Below are 24,991 nucleotides of genomic sequence, written 5' to 3'. Positions count from 1 at the left end.
CGACGTTTCTCAAATTTACCCAAAGTCAATGCATTTCAATCCTCTCCAGTTTTGTCCATCCATGTCCCTTCTTGGCTTCCCTGTGTTTTGTTAGAGTTCTTCTATAGTTTTGAACAGTTATTTTGATATTTTCGTTAATTCTATGACCATTCGATCAGTGCTGAAATTGCCTAAAATTGCGTGACCTAGCCCCTTTAAGGTAATTCCTTTGAAAATGACGTACTGTATCTAAACCTTTTTCAAACTTGGCACAATTGATATTCATACACAGGACATTAAACAAATGCAATAAAAAGATGGGGTCACCGTTGAGTTGTTTTATAGCTCAGATAGTAGCGAGTTCGTCCCGTTCAAGCCAGGATCCCGTTTCTCGATAGTCCCGAAAACTTTTCGGGCCCGAAAAGCCATTTATGAAACTGCCAACCGCTTGTTATGGAAAGCCGATCTTTTAACGTGTTTTCAATGTATAAGAAAGAAAAATAACTGTGAAGTTTGACGACTTAAATCATCTTCGTTCATGAGATACAAAGGGAATTGTTACACCCGAAAATGGCCCGTTAAGTTTCGGGACTTTCGAGAAACGTGCCCCAGGAGTTTCTCAGGCTGCTTTTCAGCTGCTTCGGTAACTATGATGATCATTTTCCCTCACGGTAAATTTATGCTGCTTTAAATAGCGAGCAAGTGAAGTTAGTAAGTTGTTTATGATGTGGCATTGTTTCTTTGACAAAAGGTGGTCAAGCTCGGACGCCGGGAAGCTTTCATCAGTATATATCAGTATAGCGGCCGTTTCCCTTTTTGTGTTTGCACTTTTTTGTTGGTTGATAAAATCGTCTATGGCCTCCTGCTTTTCGATGATGCCTGTTTCAGTTGCTGTATCAGAAGTTTCCAGATCTTCAGGATAATAAAATGCTCGTCTGATGTCTTCATCCACCTTTGAAATCGGCAAAAATCAATCTTTTTTGCTTTTTCTGGTAGTTTCGCTGTGAAGAATGACAATATTCGCAATTTTTTCGAAGTTTTGGTTTCAAATAAAGTTGTTTCATAATATGAGTTTGCTCCAAAACAAAAATACACGGTCCGTACTGCAAAAGCCCGACCGAGAGAGAACCAATCAGAGCGCTGGGATTTGCCCGAGACTGGCTTTGCAATATAATAAAAGTCGTTGTTCCGTTATTCCGCCCCACAAAAATGGCATTATTCCGTTATTCCAACAAAATAAATTTGCGCTATTTTTAATCCATTATTCCTCTTCACCCCCCGAAAATAAGGACTGGTCTCATTCGATCATCTGCTTCGACTTTCCTCTGATCCGTGTAGGTTTGGTCAGTAAAACGGAGGATTGACGAAGAAAGGAAGGTCACAGTAAAAGATGCCCACCGAGGGCCACAAGTTTGTCAGTAACTGTCACGTGTTAGCCTCGTAAAATTAGAGGCCCTTTACCTTTTACCTTAAAGGAACAGTGTATTATCTAAAATTGTAGTTTTGCTATGTCACCCTATTGGAGTCACTGTCCGAGGCTGTTTCATTCGCGTTCGCATTTCAAATTTTCAAGATGCCAGAGTTCTACGATTTCCTTTGCCAATTTAGGTGCCATTTTTGGAGTCAATAGGGGGGCATTTACTACACCATGTATGGGCTAAAATATTACTTCGTTGTCTGATGGGGTTACTTTTTAAAGAAAAGAGATGCTGCGTCTGTGGGAGTCAGAAAAACACGAAAATTTGGTTTTGTCAAACGAGTTGACAAAGTCGAATCTAAATATAAGACAAAGTCACATCTTTTTTTTTTAATTTCGAGTGTGTCCTCACCCTTCACCTTCCAATCTGAAGTAGTTTCAACTCTTCAGGTCGCACAACCTGGGATGAAACTACGTCAGCGAATTGTGAGTTCTGTGTCGCAAGCGGCGTGGGTCTGAATCCCAGAGACGAGATGTCATTTTCAAAAGCGACTCTTCCTCAAAATCTTGCCAGTTAAGTCAGGTGCCGTTTGAACCGAATTACGCCTTCCCGCAAGGCAGCCGGATGATTATCAAAAGAGGAAAACGAAACATGTGATTGCTACGCAGTCAGCCGCGGATAGGCATAAGTTGTTTACGTTGAACTTTGTGCTTGATAGTGTAAAGAAAGCCGCTTTAACCATACCCGTGATTTTCGCATTCTGTCTCGTGGTTGGATCTTGTGACTATTCACTGCCCACGAGGAAGAATAATTGGCATGCCCTCTATTTACTTTAAAAGCATTTACTTCTTTTAATATCTTTTTTTAATGGCCACTGTCGTTTGCCTTGAACCTTCAAGTCGTGTACTTCCCTTACAGACCACAATTCATAAAAACAGCAGAAAGCTCACGGAATATAATTACTTCTGATTTTCGGGCTTCCAGATAAGCTCAGATAATATTTTCATAAGACGTAGACTGTCACTTAAACCCTTTTGCTTCTCACATGGATGTCTCCAAATCGGCCAAATTCCAAGTGGCTCACGATTGAGAATATTACAATCTTCTGCCTTTCCGTTTTCCCACTTACGTACCAGTGAAGGTGAACTTTCCAGCTTCTATCAGGTAACGTACAATTCGGGAATTTTTGAAATAATTGACGGCTGCAATCTCAAATGTCAGATAAATGTTAATTTTAAAGCAGATTTTCAGGAAATAATATCCATTCCGGTTAACGTTAGCTTGAACTTTTTTCAGGCTATTAATTAAAACTAACGCACGTTCAGCTAACAAATATTTTGGCCCTTTCTCAACTTTCTATCATCATTAAATTGTAATTTTAGTCCACACATTCCGTTTCTGAACGTACTGAATCGATTTCGATGACCTTCCCTACGAAAAATTTTTATAACCTGTCGACTTTTATGGAGGAAAGTATTCTGGACCATTCTACATCTACATAATTAGTTTTCAAAATCCTATAAGGACATTTAGCATTCCAGTGCAAAGTGCAAAGCTAAAATGAGTAAATAAATTGTGCTACTAAGGTAATAAATAATTGTGGAATATTAATGATGAAATAAATAATAATTGGTAGAACTAAAACTTAAGCAGAGATATAATTATTTACAGCTGCTTTAAAATTACTTATTGAGGTCATATTTATGTTATTTGGCGGTAAAGCACAATGAAATTAGTTCCCTCTTCTCAGTTACTTAAATTTGGAAAAATTAATTTCAGCCTCACGGCAAACAGCAGGCTTCTTCTGGTCATAAGACCATGAAAATCAGTTCTCTTCTTTAATCTTCCTTCTTTCGTTTCGAATCTTGCTCGAAACATAATCAATCAAAAAATAATTGTAAATCAAACGAGTTTCCTACGATTGTAGATTATTTTGGCAAAATGAAAACTTAATTTCAGGCTTGTGCTTGCCGTTCACGGTCGTAACGTTGTAACATTTTCCTGTCTGAAACTGCTGTTCACAAAGCTATAAAGAAAGCACTTTGAAAAATTGGATGGACCATGTCAAATTTCATTACACGCGTACTAGATGTAAGTTGGGCGGACATTCCTAGTGTAACAAATAATCCCGTTATTTTTGTCATGTTTGTCATAATTTCCCGTTCTCAGAGCTCTCAAGTCTCACGCATTGAGCGATTCGAGACAGACGGGGTTGCTGAGTAATCGGTGACCATGTTGTTTGCAAAAACACTACTTGGGAATAGCAAGTTAAATGACCTTTCTTTGCAGGGAATACCTATCTACGGGAAAACATGGCATCAGCTAATGGAGAGGACACTGAAAGGTCGTTACTCCTTTCAAACAAAAGCGCCACTCACAACCGATCAGTTGCAATCTCGTGCAGCATTTATTCATCTACAAGGAATGATCATCACTGTACGAAGCGTGGCCAGAAGATACTTGCTACCTTATTAATTCTTGTCACAGAGTTGTGTGAGCGACTGGGATTCTATGGAATATTAGCCAATTTAGTCCTTTTTTGCAAGGACCAGTTAGATCTACCCCCGCCGTGGCCCTCAACAATAAGCCTGGTATTCAGTGGTTAGTATTTACTGCTATTCTTCGTTATTTTAAACCTAATGAATTATATTTTCACTTTGATAATGATGACGATGGTGATTATGAAGGTGAGTAATGATTATTATTGTTGTTATTATCATTATTATCGTCATAGTTTAGGCTATTCATTCTAAATAAGAAATGACCTGAAAATAGACTCAATTGAAAACTTGTGGATAGAAACTAATGACATGATTGGCCGTTTTTATACTAGAGACGCATAATCCGTCCAGACGAATTATGCGTCTCTCATGTTATCCGTCTAGTGTAAAGACGGGACGAACTATATGAGACGCATAATTCGTCTTGGACGAACTTGGGCAAACATTTTTTCTGCGTCTGTTAAATTCGTCTAGTATAAAGACGGGCACTAGACGCATAATGCGTCTGGACGAACTTTCCAGTTTAGTGCGTCTTCGAAGACGCACTAAAATAGATTCTTCGTCCAGACGCATAATACGTCTTGCGGCCGTCTTTATACTAGACGAATTTAACAGACGCATAAAAAATGTTTGCCCAAGTTCGTCCCAGACGAATTATGCGTCTCTAGTATAAAAACGGCCATTGTGGGTGTCATTTATAAGACCCCAAATTTTTCAAACCCAGAATTTCTAGACAAACTCGAAACAACGCTACATAATGTTTTTCTCTCTAAGAAAAAATGTATTTTAATGGGTGATATTAATATAATAAACACTCTTACAAAAACGAGTATCTCCAAGGAATATCTTAATTTCATACAATCAGAAGGATTTTCTCAGCTGTTTTTTGAAGCAACTCGTATTACTGAAAATTCACAAAGCTGGAACCAATAACTCTACATTACTTGTCCTTACACCTTTTGAAATTTCCTGATATTGTTAAACTGAATACATGTATGCTCTTTTATGATTATTTTCACCATGAAAAGTTTCCTAATATATCTGTTTCATTGGTATCTGGGCTACATAATTACAATACCCGCAGTGCATCATCCAATCAAATCTTCATACCTTCATTTCGAACTAACCTTAGGAGATTTTGCCCCAGCATTATTGGATGTTTTCTTTTGGAATAATATCCCGGATTTCATTAGGGACAAACCATCTAAAAAATTATTTAGAAAAGCACTTTTGTGCTGGTACCTTGCTCAATACTAATGAAACTTTACTTTTTTTCTTTTTGTTTTAATAAAAATCTCAAGTCCTTTTGTAACATAAAGGGGCACAACATTAGTCTATCTAGATGTGCCCCTCTCCTCTTCTTCCAATATACCATGTCAAATAATTGAAGTTGTTGTTATTTGTATTGTTTGTTTATTTATTTATTTTTATTCATTTATTTTACTTTTTTTAAACCTATATCCACTTAATTATGTATTATTTAGGGATTGGAAGCACAAATAAAATAAAATAAAATAAAATAATCATATGAAAGAGTGGGTTATATATATGTGTCTTATATGTATGTGCCCGTCGGGACTTTACCATAGATCACGCCAACTGAGATCTGTCACAAAACAGGCGCGACTGCGCCAGGCAACGAGAAACGTTCACAGTGAAAGAAGACATTCCAAAGTCCCGAACGGGACAAGAACGGGACCCGAACCTATGACAAATGATTGACTTTAATAAATTGTCTATCATGTAAAATACATCTTGCTCTGCCCTCTTCGTGTACTTCAAGGAATGTAAAGATGTGGAGTAACCCCTGTACGACCTGGTCAAATCATAATTTGACGTCAGTTTTGTTGACTACATTGGGAGTTATGATCATGTGATCATGCATTCTTAAGTGTAAGTTGCGGTGGGAAAATTAATCTACAAAGGATATGTACAGTCGGTTTCAATGCAGAAGCGAGGAACGTTAATAGTTCAAATTAAAGAGACTCGAAATCGAAGAAAATATTTAAAAAGTCTTGCTTTTCTTTAATTATTAACTCTAAGATTTTTGTGTAATTCCTAGTTCTTTTTTTTAGGAACTTGTTACCTGACTCCCTTGGTAGGAGGATGGCTTGCTGATACGTACACTGGAAGATACAATACAATATTTGGCAGTTCATTATTATACATTATTGGGGCCTTATTGATGTTACCTGTGTCGAAGCACGATATCCCCTTTAACAACACAGCAAGACTACTTTTCTTTGCAGTAGCTCTTACACTGATTGCATTGGGAACTGGAGGAATCAAAGCCAATGTCTCTCCCTTTGGAGCTGACCAGGTCCAACGGGACGGGCCAAGAACCGTCCAGAGATTTTTCAACTGGTTTTATTTTTTCATAAATCTTGGATCATTGTTGGCTTTTACAGTACTTGTTTGGGTACAGGAACGTTATAGTCTATTTTATGGTTACGTAATCACTGCTTCAGCGATTATCCTCGTTTCCGTAGTCTTTAGTGCTGGTCGTAATAAGTACTTGAACATGCCACCCAGCGGTAGTCAACTTACCAAAACTGCCAAGATAATTTACGAAGCTGCCAGTATTCCCCGTAGGCAAAATATACCGACATGGTTAGATAAAGCAAAACAAGCATTTGGAGGAACGTACTCAGAGGCTCAAGTTGAAGACGTTAGATCATTGCTCAGATTGCTCCCCGTTTTTATTTTGTTCATTGCCTTTTGGGCCATATATTTTCAGGTATCGTATTATATCTTTATTTACCCTCAGATTAATTGTAAAGTAGTGTAGTTAGTATCTCCGACTATTTACCCTCCCAACCGCCGTGAACCATGATATACTCTGACAGAGGACGGACCACAACACTCGGAACTCCATTCTTTACTCTTTAAAAATAGTGTCAAGGGCGGATCTAGGGGGAGGGTGCGCACTCCCCCTTGTGAGAGGGACGGCAGAGCCGCGAGTGGGGGGTGGGGGGGCTTTAGGAAGCAAAAAATACAAATTTAGAAATAAAAAATTTAAACAATTAAAAAACACATAAAACATAAAAAAAAAAAGAAAACTTACAGAATAAAACATTTACAGAATAAAACATTAAGCAGAATAAAACATTAAGCAAAGCATTAAGACAAACAGATTTAAGTCCGGAATATACGTAAGGCTGGGGTATACGTATTAATTTATTTATGTATCAAGTAACAAATAGGAAGTAAAGCATCCACGTATATTTTTTTGATATTTCGTCAAGAATTAATGCTGAAAATAGCATTTCCGAGCTTCAATCTTTCAAAATTTTCTGGCGGAGAATTCCCCGAGAACCCCCTACAAGTTAGCGTCTCCGGCGCTTGCTTGTTAGCACCCCCCCCCCCCCCCCCCCCCCCCCCCACAATACAAAATACGCTCCGCTGTCCCTGTGAGATGACCTGCGGCTTTCTAATACAAATCGTATTCTGGAAAAATGTCACCAGTGAGCTCCCCCATTCCTTGGTGGTACACCCCCTCCTAAGAAAAAATCTGGATCCGCCCCTGAGTGTGCGGGTCTTTTAACGTTCAACAGAGTTACTGGAACATCCATGGATTACAAGAAGGGGCTTTCGACTTGGGTTTATCGTCTTTATGGGACAATTTGTACTAGATGTCATTACCAAGGCAAGGTTGGAGCATCTGATTACTAACACAATGTTGGTTCTGTTGGTAATCAGATGCTCCAACAACTGAGCAACTAGCCAGCCATATCAGATCGGTATGGCTCTTATTAAGCAATCTCACCCTTCTAAGTACTTATGACATTCGTTTATCTATTCTTTCACATGAAATCCTTTATTTTTATCAGAGCTACAAATTCTTCTTGTTGAGTCCTCTTGTTACGTTTCACATTTCTGCAGATGCAGACCACATTTTTGATTCAAGGTACCTACATGAAATTGGAAATCGGAGGCTTCAACGTACCAGCTGCATCTCTGTCAATTTTTGACATTATCGCTGTTCTGGTGCTCATTCCTGTTATGGACCACATTGTGTATCCTCTTCTTCAACGCTGTGGTTTCAGATTTACTCCCCTACGCAAAATTGGCACGGGAATTTTGGTATGTGTGGCATCTATGGTGGTGGCTGGGTTACTTGAAATCAAGCGCAGACGGATGTGGGAAGAGGGACATGTTTTTAACCAGGTTGTTAACAACGAAAAGCGAAGTGCTTCGGATCTGAGTATCTTTTGGCAGATCCCTCAATATCTCTTAGTAGGAGCAGGCGAAGTTCTGGCCTCTGTAACAGGTAAAAATCCAACACAGTTTGCATTTCATTATGAAATGAAGTACGATCGCTCGGTTGCCGAGTGTAGTCCTGAGCGGAAGTCATCTTAATCTAAAGACTCCAAGCATGACTACCGATCAGGACTACACTCAGGACTACACTACACACTAAAGACTCTGTGCATGACTTCCGCTCAGGTTATCGAAACGTCAGTCAATTACACCCTAAATAGTCCTCTCAGGACTACTCTCACCAGTAGGCTACTCACCAGGACGAGCGTACTTCGCTCATAATGGTAATTATGATCCCTGGATTTAAACCCTTTACGATTTTATAGCTTGCATTTTGCGGAAAGATCCTGAATTGCACCGTTAAGAAACATCATGCAGGTATTGTGATTCATCGAAGTAACTTAAAGTGAGTGTAACTGTATAAAAATAAACGGAAACAGGCCAGCAGGTGACTTTCAAGAACCCAGGACATGCGCGGTCCCCTGGCAATGGGTGGATTTGCAACAGGACCAAGCTTCAAAACGCGGTACTCATTCAACCACTCTGGGCGCATCGGTGGCTCAGTTGGTTGAGCATCGGGCTGTCGTGCGGGAGGTTGCGGGTTCGAACCTCTTAAAATAACTAAGTTGAAAGCGCTGCCTTTGTAATTTCATCTGCAAACGATTAGACTTTTAAGTCTTCTCGGATAAGGACTATACAAATATCCACCATGTTTATAAGTTACATGTGGGACGTTAATTAAAGAACCTACAACACACTTTTCGAGAAGAGTAGGAGATGAAGTCCTCGGTGTTATGGCTGTCCTGTTCTCTCCAGCAGACGTGGCCGGATTGGCGTGATGTGATGGCTTATAGTGAATGACGTCACCAAAGCAGAAACAGCCATAAGCCAAAAAGGGACTTTGCCGAGTGTAGGAACGTGTAAATGTAGATGTAGAACCTCTTTCCCATGGGTGAGAGACATTTTGGCACCAACGAAAGCCGTTGGGCGTGACTAATGACGTCATTTGTCCAAAACAATCATGTTCAACTCGCCGTCGGGAAATCCCCGAGAAAAAAATCACGTTATTTTCCTAGTATCTTTCAAAATTCAAACTAACCATATTGCTGCTCGGTTTAGTAGTAATTAAAAGTTATGACCCATAATGTAGTGTGCAGGTATAGAGAATTTAACGGATAAATTACTGATTTCGCTTTGTTGTTATCTTCTTCTCTTCTCAGGACTAGAATTTTCATATTCTCAATCTCCCAAAAACATGAAAGGAGTTGTTATGGGGGTATATATGATCACAACTGCCCTGGGAAGTTACATGACAAGCCTTCTTGTTATAATTGTCAGATCAGCGAGCAACGACTTGTGGTATCCCAGCAAGGATCTCAACAAGGGAAAAATGGAATTCTTCTTTTTCTTGTTAGCTGGAATAGCGATGTTTACTTTTTTTATATTTTGCTTCGTTGCATCTCGTTATACCTACAAAACACAACCGAGAAAAACTACGGATGTTGAGGAAAATGACCCCCGGCTGGACGGTACAAAAAGTCCACAGCTAAGTGACTCTGAGGGTTGAGTGCCGGGAGGTTGCAAAAAGTAAAAGCGGCGTCTATTTTTTGCAACATAAAAATGTGTTGTGTAAGGTGGTGGTAATACGCGCAGCAAACGATCTCAACTTGCAACATTGTTGCGCAACAAGTTGCACGGAAATCGTTACCCGTATTACTGGGCCGTTAAGTTACATTGAATTGGTACGAATTTGGTTTGGTTTATTGCGCTGCTTACAGTGATCGGTCGAAGTAATTACTTTGGTATTTGTTTTACGACACTCAATTGAAAACCTCTCTATTCCTAGATCTGCGATTACATAATCCAGATTAAGGATTAATAAAGCATTGACATTAAATAGCGCAACAGCAGTGATTATTCATCACTTTATTGAAGATTAAGAAACTTCATCTCTTGCAGTATGTTACATTTTCAAAAAACGGTAGCCACATTGCTGTAAAAATTGATCTTGCGCGTCCTTTAGTTTCTGCTTGGACTGGTACACCAACGTGTCCACCATAATCAAACCCTCTACTCCTTACACTTCCAATGACACCAAGCCATGCAAAGCGCTTAAATTCACGTTCAGTGCTTCAACATGAATAGACCTTTTTACCGATACGGCGGCCATTTTGGTTTACATTGTTTCGAATAGCTATTATGGGATGCCCAAGGGGCAAATACATATTAATTTGCCCCCTGAGTATCCAATAATGTCTTCTGAAACAATAGAAATCAAAATGGCCGCCGTATCTGCAAAAAGGTCTATTGCCTTATGCCAAAGCTTCTCCGTTTGTAAATGGACATTCCGCTACCTGTATGGGCCCTGGACACGAAGAATTCTGCGTACAACGTTTCTTAAAAGGGTCACCTGTCTGTTCCAGGGGACCTGGGAACGAGGTTGCTAGTGGTAGTTGGATTGTCATGTACGCTCATCCCAGATTCATCAAGTCATGAATGTTCCTGTCCTACTCTCTCTGTCCCTTTTCAATACTGACGTCTAATTTCGGATCTGAGGCTGGGAGTTCTTGCTTTTCAGCCTTTTTGGCTTTTTCAGCCTGAAACTATTTTAATAAAACAACAGCGTCTAGCGTTCAAAGAGCTTTGTTGATGTGGCATCAAGCTGCACACTTGTGTTTGCTCCAGGCTGATTTAGCGCGAACTGACAATGAGCAAATAGAAATGTTCTTGATTAATTCACATCTAAGTATATGTTCTTAGAAATATAGTACATTACCAAATCAAATCTACGTTGTATCAGCTCTTAATCAAAATATTTAGTTTCTCAATATTGTTTGTAGAATTTTGGTTCATGTGGGTCTCAACTTCCTTATTTTCTCTGCTACCACAGGTTCTGGGGCACAGTATCCACAATTAATAATAATAATAATAATAATAATAATAATAATAATAATAATAATAATAATAATAATAATAATAATAATAATAACAAATTCAAAGCAAATTACGCCTTAACGATAATCATTAATTTAGAGAAGAGATCATACTGAAAGAGAGAATCTCCCTCTTTTCCCACGTGGATTCCAGGCCCATTTCCAGGGCGGCCGGCGGGGTAAGAGGGAATCCCGGAACGGGACTACAACCCAATAGGCTACTTTCGAATAATTGTACAGCAAAAAAAAATAACAGAGTCGAGGTTTAGGGGGGATAATCTTCATTTTCCTTTGTTTTGAACACAAAACAAATTGCTAATTATTTCCCTGAACCTCGACCCTGTTCTTTTAATTTGTTGCAGCACAATTCGAACTCAACAAAGAGAGACGGCCTGGACTTCATATCAACCAACGTCACTTAATCTGGGTGCCAGGGAATGTGCTTTTTCCCAAGATTCTATAGAAGGCAGCACAGATGAACTAGCATTTTTTTCTTTCTCGGCGCTACACGCGCTCGGTCGCCCGTTTGATATCATTCTTGCCCCCAGAGCCATCCGTTTCTATTGGTTAGCCCTGGGGATGAGAATGCCATGGCAAATGCCTGCTTCCTGACAACTATCTTGATAAGATAAGATAAGATAAGATAAGATAGATAAGAAAAGATAAGATAACTTTATTATATCACTTCAGGATATCTCTATTTATAAAATCTATTTACAAAATTATTATTAACACGTAATAAAAATCAAAAATGTATTATTAAAAATACTAGAATCGAAAGAAAATACTGAGAACGGGTCGGTACATTTCGCTGACCCCCAGTCCATGGACTACCCAAATGGACTACCCTAAAAATACTATTTCGAATGAGTACTGTTGATCCATGTGTAAGCAGCATCTCAAATAGTGCTTACTTAAGCCTCAACACCCATTTTAAATAGCATTGTTCAACACCATTTAAGTCTAAGCACCCATTTTAAAAAGGTTAGTTTTCGATTATTATTGTGATGGCCGATTACTTCATGTAAGCTAACCTTTTTAAAATTGGTTGCTTAGACTTACCTATTGTTGAACAATGCTGTTTAGGGTTAGGGTTAGGGTAAGCACTATTTGACATGCTGCTTACACCTAGATCAACAGTACTCATTCGAAATAGTATTTTTAGGGTAGTCAATTTGGGTAGTCCATGGACTGGGGGTCAGCGAAATGTACCAACCCACTGAGAACAGAAAACAATATAATCAATTATTAAAACAAGATATTTTGCCGCATGGCAACATCGCGATTGGCTAGCAAAGAATTGACATGTTCACTTTTCAGACTTTTATCGGTTATTCTAAAAAGCAATTTCTTCCGACAATTTCCAGAATCCATTAGGCGAATCAGGTTTAGATAACTTAAAGAGGTCAAGACCAGCCTTAAAGGCATTGATACTTGTTGAATTTCGCACGCGTAGTGAAAGCTGGTTCCAATATTTAATAACTCTATTGCTAAAGAAGTCATGCGCAGACGGCAGGTATTTTTTGCAGGTTGCAGGTTGAAATTTACCGTGACTGTTACATGAATAGCTAACCTTAGGCCTAATTAGGCCTAAAAACGTTTCTTTAGGCCTCCTTAGGCCTAAGGCTAGCTATTCATAAAACAGTCACGGTAAATTTCAACCTGCAAAAAATACCTGCCGATGCGCTGATCTTAATGGATGATGAGAAGTGACATTAAGATTACGAGTTCGATAAGCTGTATTTGTCCCAAACATATTGTGACCATAGTCCACAAAACCGTTGATTATTTTGAAAGTCTCGATCAAGTCACCACGCATTCGACGCATTGAACTATGACATCAATAATTTTTGATCATCGAACGTTACAGCTGCAGCAACGAACGAAAACGTCACTAAAACATGGAACGACCTAAAACCACCTACAACCACCTACAATCTGGGATTTGAAAGCGCGCGGAATTCCTGGCTGGCAAATAAATTTGATCAGCTGGCTTGGAAACTTGTGTGTCTTGTTGGGAAAAAGGAACAGATAATGTTTACCCAGCAACACTGAAAAGTACCTGAAAATACCTTAATAACATTTATTTTCATTAACTGGGGTATAATATGAGAATGGCGCTTTACCCTGCATTCCATCCTGTAAACCGCGCTAAAATCGTGAGAAAGGGCCTGGAAACGAAACAATCCTCACGAATTTCCCGAATCCCGGGATATGCTAACCTGCGATCAGGCTCTATTTTAGTTTCGCGTGGTACGTAATGTGGAGTTGGGGAAACGAAAAATAGAGCCTGACCAAATTCCTCTTCGAAATTCCTTCCGCCCACTTTTTTTGATTGATTGACATGTCCTTCATTGGCCAATCAAATTTACTTCCATTACACCAATACACGCGTGGACGGCAGATTCACCTTATTTTGTTTTGACCAGAGTTAATTACCGTGGGAGAAATATTATGAACGAATTCGAAAGTTACCGTGGGCTTTAATTTGAGAAAGACACATTTAAAGCATGGGGAATGTTTTCGACGACTATATTGCGGCAAAGGCCGGTGTAATTCTCCCTCCGAACTTCACTGAATATGCAATCTTTTAAGCTTGACATCTTAATTTGAGATAACCTAGCATTTTGTCGTTGGACGGTTTGGCGATAGATTTTTAAAGAAAAAAATAAGAAATACATTATTCCTTTAACGTGTTTGCCCATGAAGGTTTCTTTTAGTGATTTTTTCGGGTAATATCTTCAGTTGCAGTGTATTTCTAGAATTGCGCGCAGTAAAATCATGATAAGTTTGGCTGTTAATCTTTTGATGGAGTACGAACAGTAAGATGGACTCGCAAAGTTTCTTTTATTGTTGTACAATTGATCTCTCTGGAAACATGCCATTTTAGTTTCTGGAGTGCGAGTTTTAAGTTAAATCAACTGGAAATATTATGAAGTGTGCAAACAAACCGTGTCATGTACAGTAAATAAATAATGCCGTTTGATATTTGATACGGGCTACACAGATAGTCAAAACATGCATTCGTGTAACTTGCGATTTTATCAGCATCTCCTCCTGTTGATTTATATGTCCCTTGTCTCATCCAGGAAACCAATATGCATCGGCTTTCATTGCCATTTGAAGGAATCACCTATTTAGCTTTCTAAACATCAGGGAAGTTTGTGCCAAAGTACTTTCAACCCCATGGCCACAGAGCTCGACGACGGAATCGCTAATTTCACTCGTTCCAGAGATTAGTAGAGATTCAAACCCGATTCTGGACAACTTATGAGATTTTTCGGATGGCATATCTGCATTTATACAAATAAAATCAGGTTACACCGTCCACGGCATTGTAAGAAAAAAAGGGAGCAAATTTTTTCGTACACTTATGGCGGATTAGTCTCGAGGACTTCGCGAGAGCTCCGCGCAATAACGATGGCATTTTCACTTCCGGCGTTTCAACAGCCAATCAGATCACGAGTTTGGTCGGCCAAAATTTGGCCGACCGTCCGGAATTCTTGAGAGACTTTTGGTCAGGCCCAATTTTAGCGAGCGACGACATAAGAGAACATATGGGCGAAGCTAAAAATGGGCCTGATCGCAGGTTAGGGATATGCCGGCACTCTAAATTTGGGAAATTCGTGAGGATCGTTCCGTTTCCAGGCCCTTTTTCACGATTTTAGCGCCCTTTACAGGATGGAATGCAGGGTAAAGCGCTATCCACATCCGGTTGGCTTTTAACAAATTCGGAAAATCGCTTACCTTTATGCCACGATCATGCCTTCTGGATTTTTTTAGGCTAAATGGTAACCACATATTGTCATCTTGCTTATTTTATACAATTATGGCTTGCTAAGATGGTATTCGATTCTTTGTGAGTGAAACCTGAAAATACAGATTTGAACCTCTTCTCTGTGTTGCCGACGTTGCAGTGCTCTACCAATATGACATTTTTCCTTCCCAGCTCATAAACTGCCATGTAAAGTGCTTTAGCAAACAATTGCATTGCACTCCTCCGCTCCCTTCCCTACCTCTTTTGTATTGCAACCATCCATTTACTATATATATATATGTACATAGAAGCAATTCAATGTAAACTCTCATTGTACCTGAAGAAGGCTGGTTTGGCCAGCCGAAATATAGTACATCACTAAAATCAAATCTACGTTGTATCGGCTCTTGCTTAAAATATTTATTTTCTCAACTTGAAATAACGCCGATCAGATCAAGCCACTGATCCAACGTACACCGACAGGAAAATTGTCCACGGTTGCTTGCTTCGAAACTCTACCTCCCCTCCCTCCCCCACCATTCAATAACTTGGTCACATGACAATCACAATTAAAACCGGGGAAATTAGCACTCAACGGTGGATAAAAATATCTTCACTTTTTAGAACAAAGCTGAGAACGCCTTGGACGAAGGTTAGTGCACTTAAGCACATTCAGGAGCACATTTTTTTTAAAATCAGAAAAACAACTTGTCGATGCAAACAACAACTGTTGTTGCATACATACCACTCGCTCGCCGCACGCCGCAGTTGACGCAAAATCCAAAGAACTTGTGACAGAGCGTGCAACTTTGTCGAAACTTCTGCGGACGTTTTTCACAACGAACCAGAGGAGTAAAAAATATATTCTGAAGCGCTGTACAATCATTCAATCCCAAAAATGTGTATAAATTATACTATGTTCTTATATGCATCCAGAGTAGTTACTAAAAATAAGAGATATATATTAGCAGAAACTCATAAGGGTTGAAAACCCTTATGAGTTTCTGATATTAGTTAAAACAATAGTTAAAAATACACACTTCTCACAAAAAAAATGTCGTTAAATATTTAGAAGGGATATTTTAAATGATGAAATATTCTAAGAAATCTGGGAAAGGTTTAAGTGAATTTAGCATTGATAGGCAGTCTTGCACCTGGACATAAATAGTTCTACAGTAAGTAGAAGATGACTCCAGATCTTAGGTGCAGCGCAAGCAAAGGCACTGTCACCAAATGTCTTGTATCTAGTCTCTGGGACTTCTGAGAGTAGAGGATTGTGACTGCGCTGGGCATTAGCAGCCACAAAGTGCCTTGTATAGGGTTGGAGCCATACTGTTAAGAGCCTTGTACACTAATAGAGCAATCTTAAAGTGAATGCAAAAAAAGTAACTGGCATCCATTGAAGATACTACTTAATGTACATCATTGATACTTTTATTAAAGCAATGTTTTCCTTTTATCCCAGAAACCAATCGACTTAGTTGTCATGTGGCAAAAGCAGGATCCTGAACTGGTTCCCATCGTTGGGGGACCATCATCCAGTGAACCTCAGGGATACCATGTTTCCATGCTCCGGCATCCCAGCCCTATGCGAAGACACACAAGGATTTTGTTAGTTGTTTGTATCCTGTTCACGGAACTGTGCGAGCGCCTGACCTTTTATGGTGTTGTAGCCAACTTAGTGCTTTACTGTAGAGATTATTTAAAGCTTGAAGCACCTTTGCCAAGTAGTATCAGCCTTGCATTTCAAGGTAATTTATACTCCTTACAGTTTCGTGCTCTTTTCAGGTGTAAAGAAAACAAATAATGTTTTTCTAGCATGAAAATTGGAAATTATTCTTGATCTTTTGCATTATTTTAAATACATACTTGACAATTGTAGAGAGATTAAATTTTGTTCCTTTTTATGCACTGTAAGTATAGGAATATCATATGAACGCAAGTGTATTTCGTGATTTATCGGCAGGAGTGATGTTTTGAAAGTTCTCAAATTTGAGAACATTCAAAACATCACAAGTGACCATAAATCACGAAATGCACAAGCAAGTTCATATAATTTTTTATTTGTATATACTCAACAAAATGACTCCATTGTGTTGTTTCCACATCAACTTCCGCATTGCACTCTATAACCTATTCATGCATTCATCCTTGACCAATCAGAAATGCGATATTTTGTTGAGTATATAATAATAATAATAATATTATTATTATATTATTATTATTATTATTATTATTCCAGGTAATTTTGAATAGGTGGTTTACAACCAATCCCAAGAGACACAGATAGCAATGAGGCAATGTACAATTGCTGGTGGATGAACAAAAGGAACTAATGAGAGATCTTTTGTTTTCAACCACCAACATGGCGGCAATGACGTCACATGAAAACCACCTATAAATGGATATTTTTCCAGACAATCTGTTCATAAACATTTTCCTTATAATTTAAATATGGTAACAACCAGAACAAATGAACCCTTTGTTTCAGCATACAATATGACTTGGTGTCGACTGGCACATTAATGCCAAGGATATCTTGGCTGTATTTATTGATCGCCAGCCTTTCTTAACCCTTTGATGCCTGAAGCGGCCAAAACTGGCCAGAAATTAGTATTTTACTGTCTTAATTAATGCCAGAGTATTTTACTCTGTCTAATGCCAGATGTTTTAACTTGTTAATACACCTTTTTTCCAAAATGGCCGCCATATAAATATTCTTTTGTTTTTATTCAAATTAGCCCTTGATGTCTTGTTCTTAAGCTCAAAATTCAAAAGAATATTTTATCTTGAATGAGGCAACAAGGGCCAATTTGTGTGCGCATAAATCAGTGGCCATTTTGGAATAAGGTGTATGGGGAACCCCCAGGAGTTGATCAGTTAATGTTTAACTTTTTCCCCAGGAACATCATTTTTCTCACCTGTGATTGGAGGATGGGTTGCTGACACCTTCTTGGGACGCTACAACACAATATATGGAGGGTCCTTACTTTATTTAGTGGGCACAGTTCTTCTAGCTGCTGTGACATTTAACTATGGTGCTGTGCATGAATTGGGCACTGGAACTAAAGAGGCATTCTTGGGGATTTCATTATTGCTGATTTCAGTTGGTACTGGAGGAATCAAAGCCAATGTGTCCCCACTTGGTGCTGATCAGATAGAAAGTCAGGGTGCTATTGTAGTTCAGCGCTTCTTTGACTGGTTTTACTGGTTTATCCAGCTAGGATCATTTATTGCATACACTGCAGTTGTTACTGTTCAACAAGAAGTGTCATTCTTTTGTGGTTATGTGATAACTGCCTCTTCCATATTTCTGGCAATCATATTATTCATCAGTGGAAGAAATTATTACATCATTCAGCAGCTTAAGGGGAGTTACATGACTGATACATGTAAAATAATTTGGCAAGGCCTAAAAAAGTGTCAGTGCACATGTGGAGAATCCATGGAGGTTCACTGGCTAGACCGGGCAAAAGAGAGTTTGGGAGGAAACTGGCCAGATCAGCGAGTAAATGATGTTAAGACTGTGATGGGGATTGCACCAATATTTCTTACATTTGTCTTGTACTGGACAATCTATGGACAGGTGAGATACCTATTCTTGATAGTATGGTACATACTTGTATTACATTGTCAAGCTGGAAAGACAAATGGGTTCGTTGATGTGTATTTATTATTTAAAAGGAAGGCACACAGTATGCTCTGTAAGAGGTGATTGGCTGCTTGAAGAGATAACTTACAGTTGTTCAAAATAATTTGTTGTGACCTACAGTAAAATGTAACTTTGACAAGATGAGGGCTATCCATGAATTTAAAGAACATAAGCATTCAGTGTTCGACACTAATACTTGCCCGATGACCTGTGGGTAAGTAAAACTACTGAGACTAGTTACACTTGCCTGATCGGGCAATCAAAATTTTTGTTCGACTAATATTTTGCGGAACGATTTGATTTGCAACAAAGAAAGTAACTAGTACCGGTAATATGATGTTGTCAGCGCAAACATGATAAAAAAAAATTAAACAATGTTACAACTCTTTGCTCACATTTATTTTTCTGTTAAGAATATTTTGGTACAAACCTGAAAACAGATTGGAAAGAGGAGCATGTTTGTAGCCGCAGTATTTCTCCGCTTGAAAGGAATGCTTGTTACAATGCAACCCAGTTTTTCGCACGGCCAAATGCACTACAATTCAAGCGCACAAGAACATTTTGAAGACTACTAGAACACCATGGACACACAGCAGGAGTCGTATTGGTCTGTCAAACCCATTTTACACACATTTCACACAAAATTGACATTTTTACAAGCCTCCTTTGAGTTTTGATGGGCAACAGGTCTTTAGAAGGTGGACAACCGAAAAAAAAAAAAACATAGGCAACCAGAAATCAAAACTGGTTGCCCAAAGGGCAAATTAGTAAGAAAGTAAGTGTCAAACACTCGACATCTCCGCTGAATTTTTTCAAAAATTAAATTAGTAATTAAATGAACAGGTTTTTCTTCTCCATCAGACTTTTGACTTACCTAGTCTAGCTCGAACAATTTGACCTGACCTCTGCTTTTACATGTATTACAAATAATTTAAGAAAAAGGTTGAGATTAACATGACCTTTTCCTTACTCGTTTGGTTGTCTTTTTTTTTTTTTTAGGGGCAAACCAGTTATCTTTTGCAAGGATCATTTATGAAGCTAAAGTTGTCTGACCATTTTACCATGCCTGCAGCATCTCTCTATCTGTTTGAGATTACCATTTTATTGATTCTTATACCAGTTGTTGATCGCATTATTTACCCAGTGCTCCACTATTTTGGCATCAACTTCACACCTTTGAGAAAAATGGGTGTGGGAATGTTATTTGCTATGGGTTCAGTTATGGTAGCAGGACTAATGGAAGTTGAAAGAAAAAGATTCATTTCAACACATGGCTATTTTGAACAGCATCCATTTGACACCCCAGTGAATGCCTCTCAAATGAACATATTTTATCAAGTTCCTCAGTATGTACTGATGGGCACTGGGGAGGTGTTAACTTCAATCCCAGGTGAGTGAAAGAATGCATACTGCAATGGACAACTTGTAATGAAAGTTAAGGGACATTTCTTCATTTACTGATTCTCATTTTTTGCAGATATGGTGGCCATTTTGATTTGTATTGTTTCAATTAGCTATTATGGGATTCCCAGGGGGTAAATACGTATTAATGTGGCCCCTGAACATCCGATAATGTCTTTCAAAACAATAGAAATAAAAATGGCCATTGTATTTGCAAAAAGGTCTAGGTAACTTAATGATCTGTTACCAGTAGATCAAGGCAGCCCAAACACAGTATAATTAATTTTTAAAATTAATAGGATTCTTATGATTCTGACATGGATTTTAAAAGTAACTGCAATACTGTAGTGTGACTGACAGCTGTCAAAAAGCATCAGGTGCTTCACTCAGAGAAATCAGCTACTTTTCCCTAAATTGTTAAATTGCTACAGTTGGTTAATATACTCAACCGGCTCAGTCGACTTTAAATTTTGTTGGAACCCTTAGTGACTCTTCATCAATTGACAACCCATTAAGCTAGTAGTTGAGAATATTGTTGTAAATTCCAAGAGCAACGCGAGTCATGCCGGTCTCAGACCTCTCTGTATTATTAGGGCTGGCTTTCGCTTATTCCCAATCTCCAATCTACCTCCGTGGAGTTATCATTGGCCTCAACCTTTCAACTATTGGAATTGGCTTCTACATAGCAGGAGCTCTGGCAGCCATTGCAAGAAAAGCCACAGATGGTGCCTGGTATCCACAGGATCTCAATAATGGAAAACTGGAGAATTACTTTTTTTTTCTTGCTGCCATTATGTTCCTCAATTTTGTGGTATTTGTTTTTCTTGCAAGGAAATACAAATATGTAGAAACGCCTACGGCTACAATATCTGTTACACAAGAAGTCACAAGCAAAACACTCACGTGAATTAGTGAAAACTTGCAGTAGAGCAGATTCATGTTTTCATGTTGTGGTTTTCAGTAGTTTTGAAGTACAGTTTTTGCTTAGCAACAAGATCATGTTCGTATGAGCTGTGTCCAATGCAAATTTTAAGTTTATAGAAATCCCTGTTTGTAATTGTGATTTTTGATAATAACGTAATTATTTTTGAGAAGTGTAATGCAGAGAGTATAATTAATAGAAAACCAAATCGAAACCTATGGTAAGAACAAAATCTATGTGTATATCATTTTGGAGATCTTATTTCATAGTGAGACAGACTTACAGAACAAGAGATCGACTTTCTAAGGACTTTAGACAGACTGGACTCGGAGAATTAACAGAGATTATTTTGACTGTATTTATTGTATTAGACTTTAATAACAAGCTTTATCTTAGGAAAAGTCACGAATTTAAAGAACTTGCTTTGTGAAAATACTTTGTCGCTAAGGAAAGAGATTATTCAGAAATTTAAGTTGAGGCTTATTGAGTTTCACAATCCTTGTAATTAAAATATTTTCATTCAAGTTGTTTGTTGGCAATAGCTTTAAACTACCATTCCCATTTTGTCGGACGACATAAACTTGCTATTTTTGGTTGTAAATCTTATTCATGAACTTAAGTTTTCAACTGACTGTTTACCTACTTATAGGTCGTGAAAAGTAAAAATTTGCATATACGGTTTTGAGATTTGTATTTTCGTTTGATTTCCTGTGGTCGAAAGAAACCTCAAACAATTACCCTTACTGAATGGGAATACAAATTCACAAGGCTGCTTCGTTAATTTGTACTGTGTTTCGTCATTCCGACTTCATTGCAGTTTAATCCGACAGAAAGTTATTGAGTTTACCGTTTTCACACCAATGAACAGAATGAACAATCATAAATTTGACATTGAAATTGGGTCGGAACGTGGAGAATAAGTTTCAAATTTCCGTACTTTGTAAAAGGTACAACGTTTCCCTAGATTGAAAACTGTTATTCGCGATTCAAAATTTAGTGTTGGAGAACATTGCAAACGGGTTCTGTTATAGTAGTAATCCTTGTGCGCATGCGTATTCTCTATCAAAGAAAAAATAATTGATCTATCCCATAAGGAAAGCAGTCGCAAGTCTGTATCAAATAAATACGCAATCAGGACCATCACAGAGTGAGGTCCGGACGGTAGAGGGTTATCATATTAGATTTCATGAACCCCCTCAACCACTCTCTTGACCTCTTTCTTGTTCTTTGTCCTTCTCTTTTCGGAGCTGCTGAAACGTGAGTATCAAACATGAAAGGAAACCTTTTTTTGGAACAATCCATTGCAGGCTCATAAACCCGCAGCGCTTTAATTTAAAGCTATCAGAGAGGACTTCGAACAGACTTTGTACAACGGGACAGGAATAAGAGAGAGGCACAGCAGCGCAAGGAGACGAACGTGAACACTGGTTTGAGGTTGTACGTGACCTTTTTAGCGCTTTGAAAAAAATTGATCAATGTTAGAAAGAAAAAGCGATTGTAAAAGAAAGAAAAGTCAAAGTTAGAAGTTGGTAGTGGTTGCATTGAGGGAAACCTCCGTCTTAGGGGCCGATTACATGAGCCGGGCTGGTCAGGTTTGCCGGGATGTCTTTCAGCCCGGTATTAGATGAGGTGAGCCAGCCCGGTTTGGACGAAATTTTAATACAATATGTCATTTGAAAAACACGTTGTTATTAAAATTCACCATTCTACAATTTAAAGAAGCCTTATGGTTTGCTATTTTATTTATCTTAAAAGGCTATTGCGTGGGCCATTTTTCTCGAAAGTAGAGTAATGTGGTTAGAAATCGCTGGCATCGTAATGCCGGGATCTCTGCTAACCGAGCTGAGATTTTTCCATGTAATCGGAAACTTAATTTTTGGTGTATTTCTCAGACGCCCGCCAAACCGGGCCATCTCGGCTCATGTAATCGGACCCTTAGGATCTTGCCGGAGCACAGGCAGCCCAAGCTCGGTATACGATTTATAGACTTTGTATTCTTTGTATGGGAAAATTAACTTGGAGCTTATAAATGCTGAAATAAGCTGTAAAGGTAGAAATAAACTTCACTTACCTCTACGTACAGTTGTCCTCGTCTTTTCGTTTCAATCGGAGCGCAAACTGTGTCCGTTTTAGACGGGGTTGTGGCTTACGAATTTTTACGATGTCGTTAGTTCCGTAAAGAGAAGAAAGGCTGGTGACTCGCGGCGATCTCGTCCCACAAATTGCTCTCGCATCACAAAGCAACGGACCGAATCGCCATAAAACATAAAAACACCACAGCCTTAAGGCCAGATAAATTTCCTATCACATCAACTCCACTCCGGGACCACACAGCGATTTTTGGCGGATAAATTTCAAATAATGTTCGCCTTTCTATAATCTTCCCATGCGCTCGGCTAGATATATGGCTACGGCCGTTATAGCTTGATGGCGATCAGATTACATTCTGCACTCTCATTGGCCAAGTGTTTGTGTGGCCGGAGCTGTTTTTTTTTTTAAATCGATCTTGCTCTTTGTAGATGCATTTTAGAAGAAATCTACTTCTATTGCGCCTGCGTTTAAGAACGACTTGCGGGAAAGTCAATAAATCCCCTTTGCTTTAAATAAAATAACCACGCGTCAAAAAGCAACGCTAGACTGTAGCATGTTCCCCGCACCAGAAGTTGTGCATGGAAATGTGATTTCCTTCTAAGATAGGTTCTACACATACAAGCTTCAGTTACTTAGTATGCGGAGCTCGCAGATCTTTCACATTTTGAACACCATATGAAAAAAGAAACCTTAAAAACTTCTAGAGCATTCACGTTCAGTTTTCCAAAGCTGTTAGTCTGACAGAGTTCAGGCAGTCAAAAGTACTGGAGTCAAAAGTTGTTACAAAGGGGCCGAGTTGCCATGGGCTCCTTGCCTGCGACAAAAAGATAAACTGATGAAAACTTAAAAAATAATCTCCCTATGTTAAAGGAGCTAGGTCACGCTATTTTAGGTAATTTTGTTTAATTTTGTTAATTATGAACTCTAAACGTCAAATTGTCAGAGCAAGAGTCTTTCATTTGCAAAATGACGGCAACATAACAACTGAGAATGATTTTCAAGTTTTGTAAATGACATTTTGATATAGACTGATATAAATTTGAAAAAAGGTGGGCCGACGTATTTCAAATTTACCCATATTCAATCCATTTCAATCCTCTCCAGTTTTGTCCATCCATGTCCCTTCTTGGCTTCCCTGTGTTTTGTTAGAGTTATTCTATAGTTTTGAACAGTTATTTTGATATTTTAGTTAATTCTATGACCATTCGATCAGTGCTGAAAATGCCTAAAATAGCTTGACCTAGCCCCTTTAAGGAATCCGGAATCCAGCAACTTTGTAGCTTCCTTCGCAGCCGTTTTTAGGCTCGGTTCGTCCCTCCCCTCCCTCCCTTTGTGGGGAGGGACGAACCGAGGCTAAAAACGGCTGCGAAGGAGGCTAGCAAATTTGAGGCTTTCGAATCCGGAATCCATTGTATGGAATCCAGGATGCATTTTGTGGAACCCGTGAGTTTGGAATCCGTAATCCACCACTCGGGATCCGGGATCTACTAATCGGGATCCGGAACCGCGTACTGGATCTGGAATCCGAGGGCCACCTGAATTCCACTGGGCGAAAAACAACAGGTTTTAGCCCATCTAAGGGAATGAGAACGCATTTTTTGAGAGCCCATTCGACTGCAAAAAACATACAAAAAACCTAAGGAAGAAAATAACATCATAATCTTGTGCGATTCCACTGAGTTCAAGCGAGCGCGAAATAAATGAATTCGAGACACTGTAACCGCCATTGAATTTATCGGACAGAAAGTCTGTGTCATATACACAGTGCTGCTAACATTTCAATGAGCAAAACAAGGCTGTATAGTGGGGAGATTTATGAAATTTGAGAAACCTAATTGCTCAATGATTGCGACCACCTGTCTTTTTTATGTTCTAGCTATTTGCATTTATTAGAAAAACGTGAAATGTGCCCACGCCGGGTAATCTTTGCCCATAATCTGAACACATTCAAGTTACAGGTCGAAATTACACTCAAGAAGAATTCAACTAGGTCTACCCCAGCTCAAACAATCAATTTAAAATTTCCTACTGATGCAGATTCTATAGCGATAACTTGAGAGTTAATGTTTTCCTTCCA

General features: G+C 38.8%; 2 protein-coding genes across 3 annotated transcripts; both read left to right on the top strand.

Moving 5' to 3' along the window:
- Positions 1-2,226: 2,226 nt before the first annotated feature.
- LOC138021534 (solute carrier family 15 member 4-like) lies at positions 2,227-10,062 on the top strand. The gene is made up of 5 exons (XM_068868428.1): positions 2,227-2,561; positions 3,687-3,998; positions 5,974-6,635; positions 7,781-8,168; positions 9,379-10,062. The coding sequence occupies exons 2-5, from the start codon at positions 3,710-3,712 to the stop codon at positions 9,723-9,725; spliced, it is 1,686 nt and encodes a 561-aa protein (XP_068724529.1). The 5' UTR covers positions 2,227-2,561; positions 3,687-3,709; the 3' UTR covers positions 9,726-10,062.
- A 5,357-nt stretch (positions 10,063-15,419) lies between these two features.
- LOC138019944 (solute carrier family 15 member 4-like) lies at positions 15,420-22,899 on the top strand. 2 transcript variants are annotated; one of them, XM_068866916.1, is made up of 5 exons: positions 15,420-15,500; positions 16,314-16,599; positions 17,752-18,434; positions 19,500-19,890; positions 22,131-22,899. In XM_068866916.1, the coding sequence occupies exons 2-5, from the start codon at positions 16,335-16,337 to the stop codon at positions 22,136-22,138; spliced, it is 1,347 nt and encodes a 448-aa protein (XP_068723017.1). In that variant the 5' UTR covers positions 15,420-15,500; positions 16,314-16,334; the 3' UTR covers positions 22,139-22,899. The 2 variants fall into 2 exon arrangements, with proteins under 2 accessions (XP_068723017.1, XP_068723016.1); XM_068866915.1 differs by lacking the exon at positions 22,131-22,899 and adding an exon at positions 20,495-21,347.
- Positions 22,900-24,991: the final 2,092 nt, after the last annotated feature.

This window comes from Montipora capricornis, chromosome 10, assembly GCF_036669925.1.
Source record: "Montipora capricornis isolate CH-2021 chromosome 10, ASM3666992v2, whole genome shotgun sequence".
NCBI classification, from domain to species: Eukaryota; Metazoa; Cnidaria; class Anthozoa; order Scleractinia; family Acroporidae; genus Montipora; species Montipora capricornis.
The sequence above is the reverse complement of the archived record's forward strand: the minus strand, read 5'-3'. Positions and strand labels throughout refer to the sequence as shown.

Excerpts from the sequence above, each read along its gene's own strand:
- LOC138021534 (XM_068868428.1), top strand. The coding sequence starts at position 3,710 with ATGGCATCAGCTAATGGAGAGGACACTGAAAGGTCGTTACTCCTTTCA. Across the intron at positions 3,999-5,973 it reads AATAAGCCTGGTATTCAGTG|GAACTTGTTACCTGACTCCC; the intron begins GTTAGTATTTAC and ends TCTTTTTTTTAG. Across the intron at positions 6,636-7,780 it reads TTTGGGCCATATATTTTCAG|ATGCAGACCACATTTTTGAT; the intron begins GTATCGTATTAT and ends ACATTTCTGCAG.
- LOC138019944 (XM_068866915.1), top strand. The coding sequence starts at position 16,335 with ATGTGGCAAAAGCAGGATCCTGAACTGGTTCCCATCGTTGGGGGACCA. Across the intron at positions 16,600-17,751 it reads TATCAGCCTTGCATTTCAAG|GAACATCATTTTTCTCACCT; the intron begins GTAATTTATACT and ends CTTTTTCCCCAG. Across the intron at positions 18,435-19,499 it reads ACTGGACAATCTATGGACAG|GGGCAAACCAGTTATCTTTT; the intron begins GTGAGATACCTA and ends TTTTTTTTTTAG.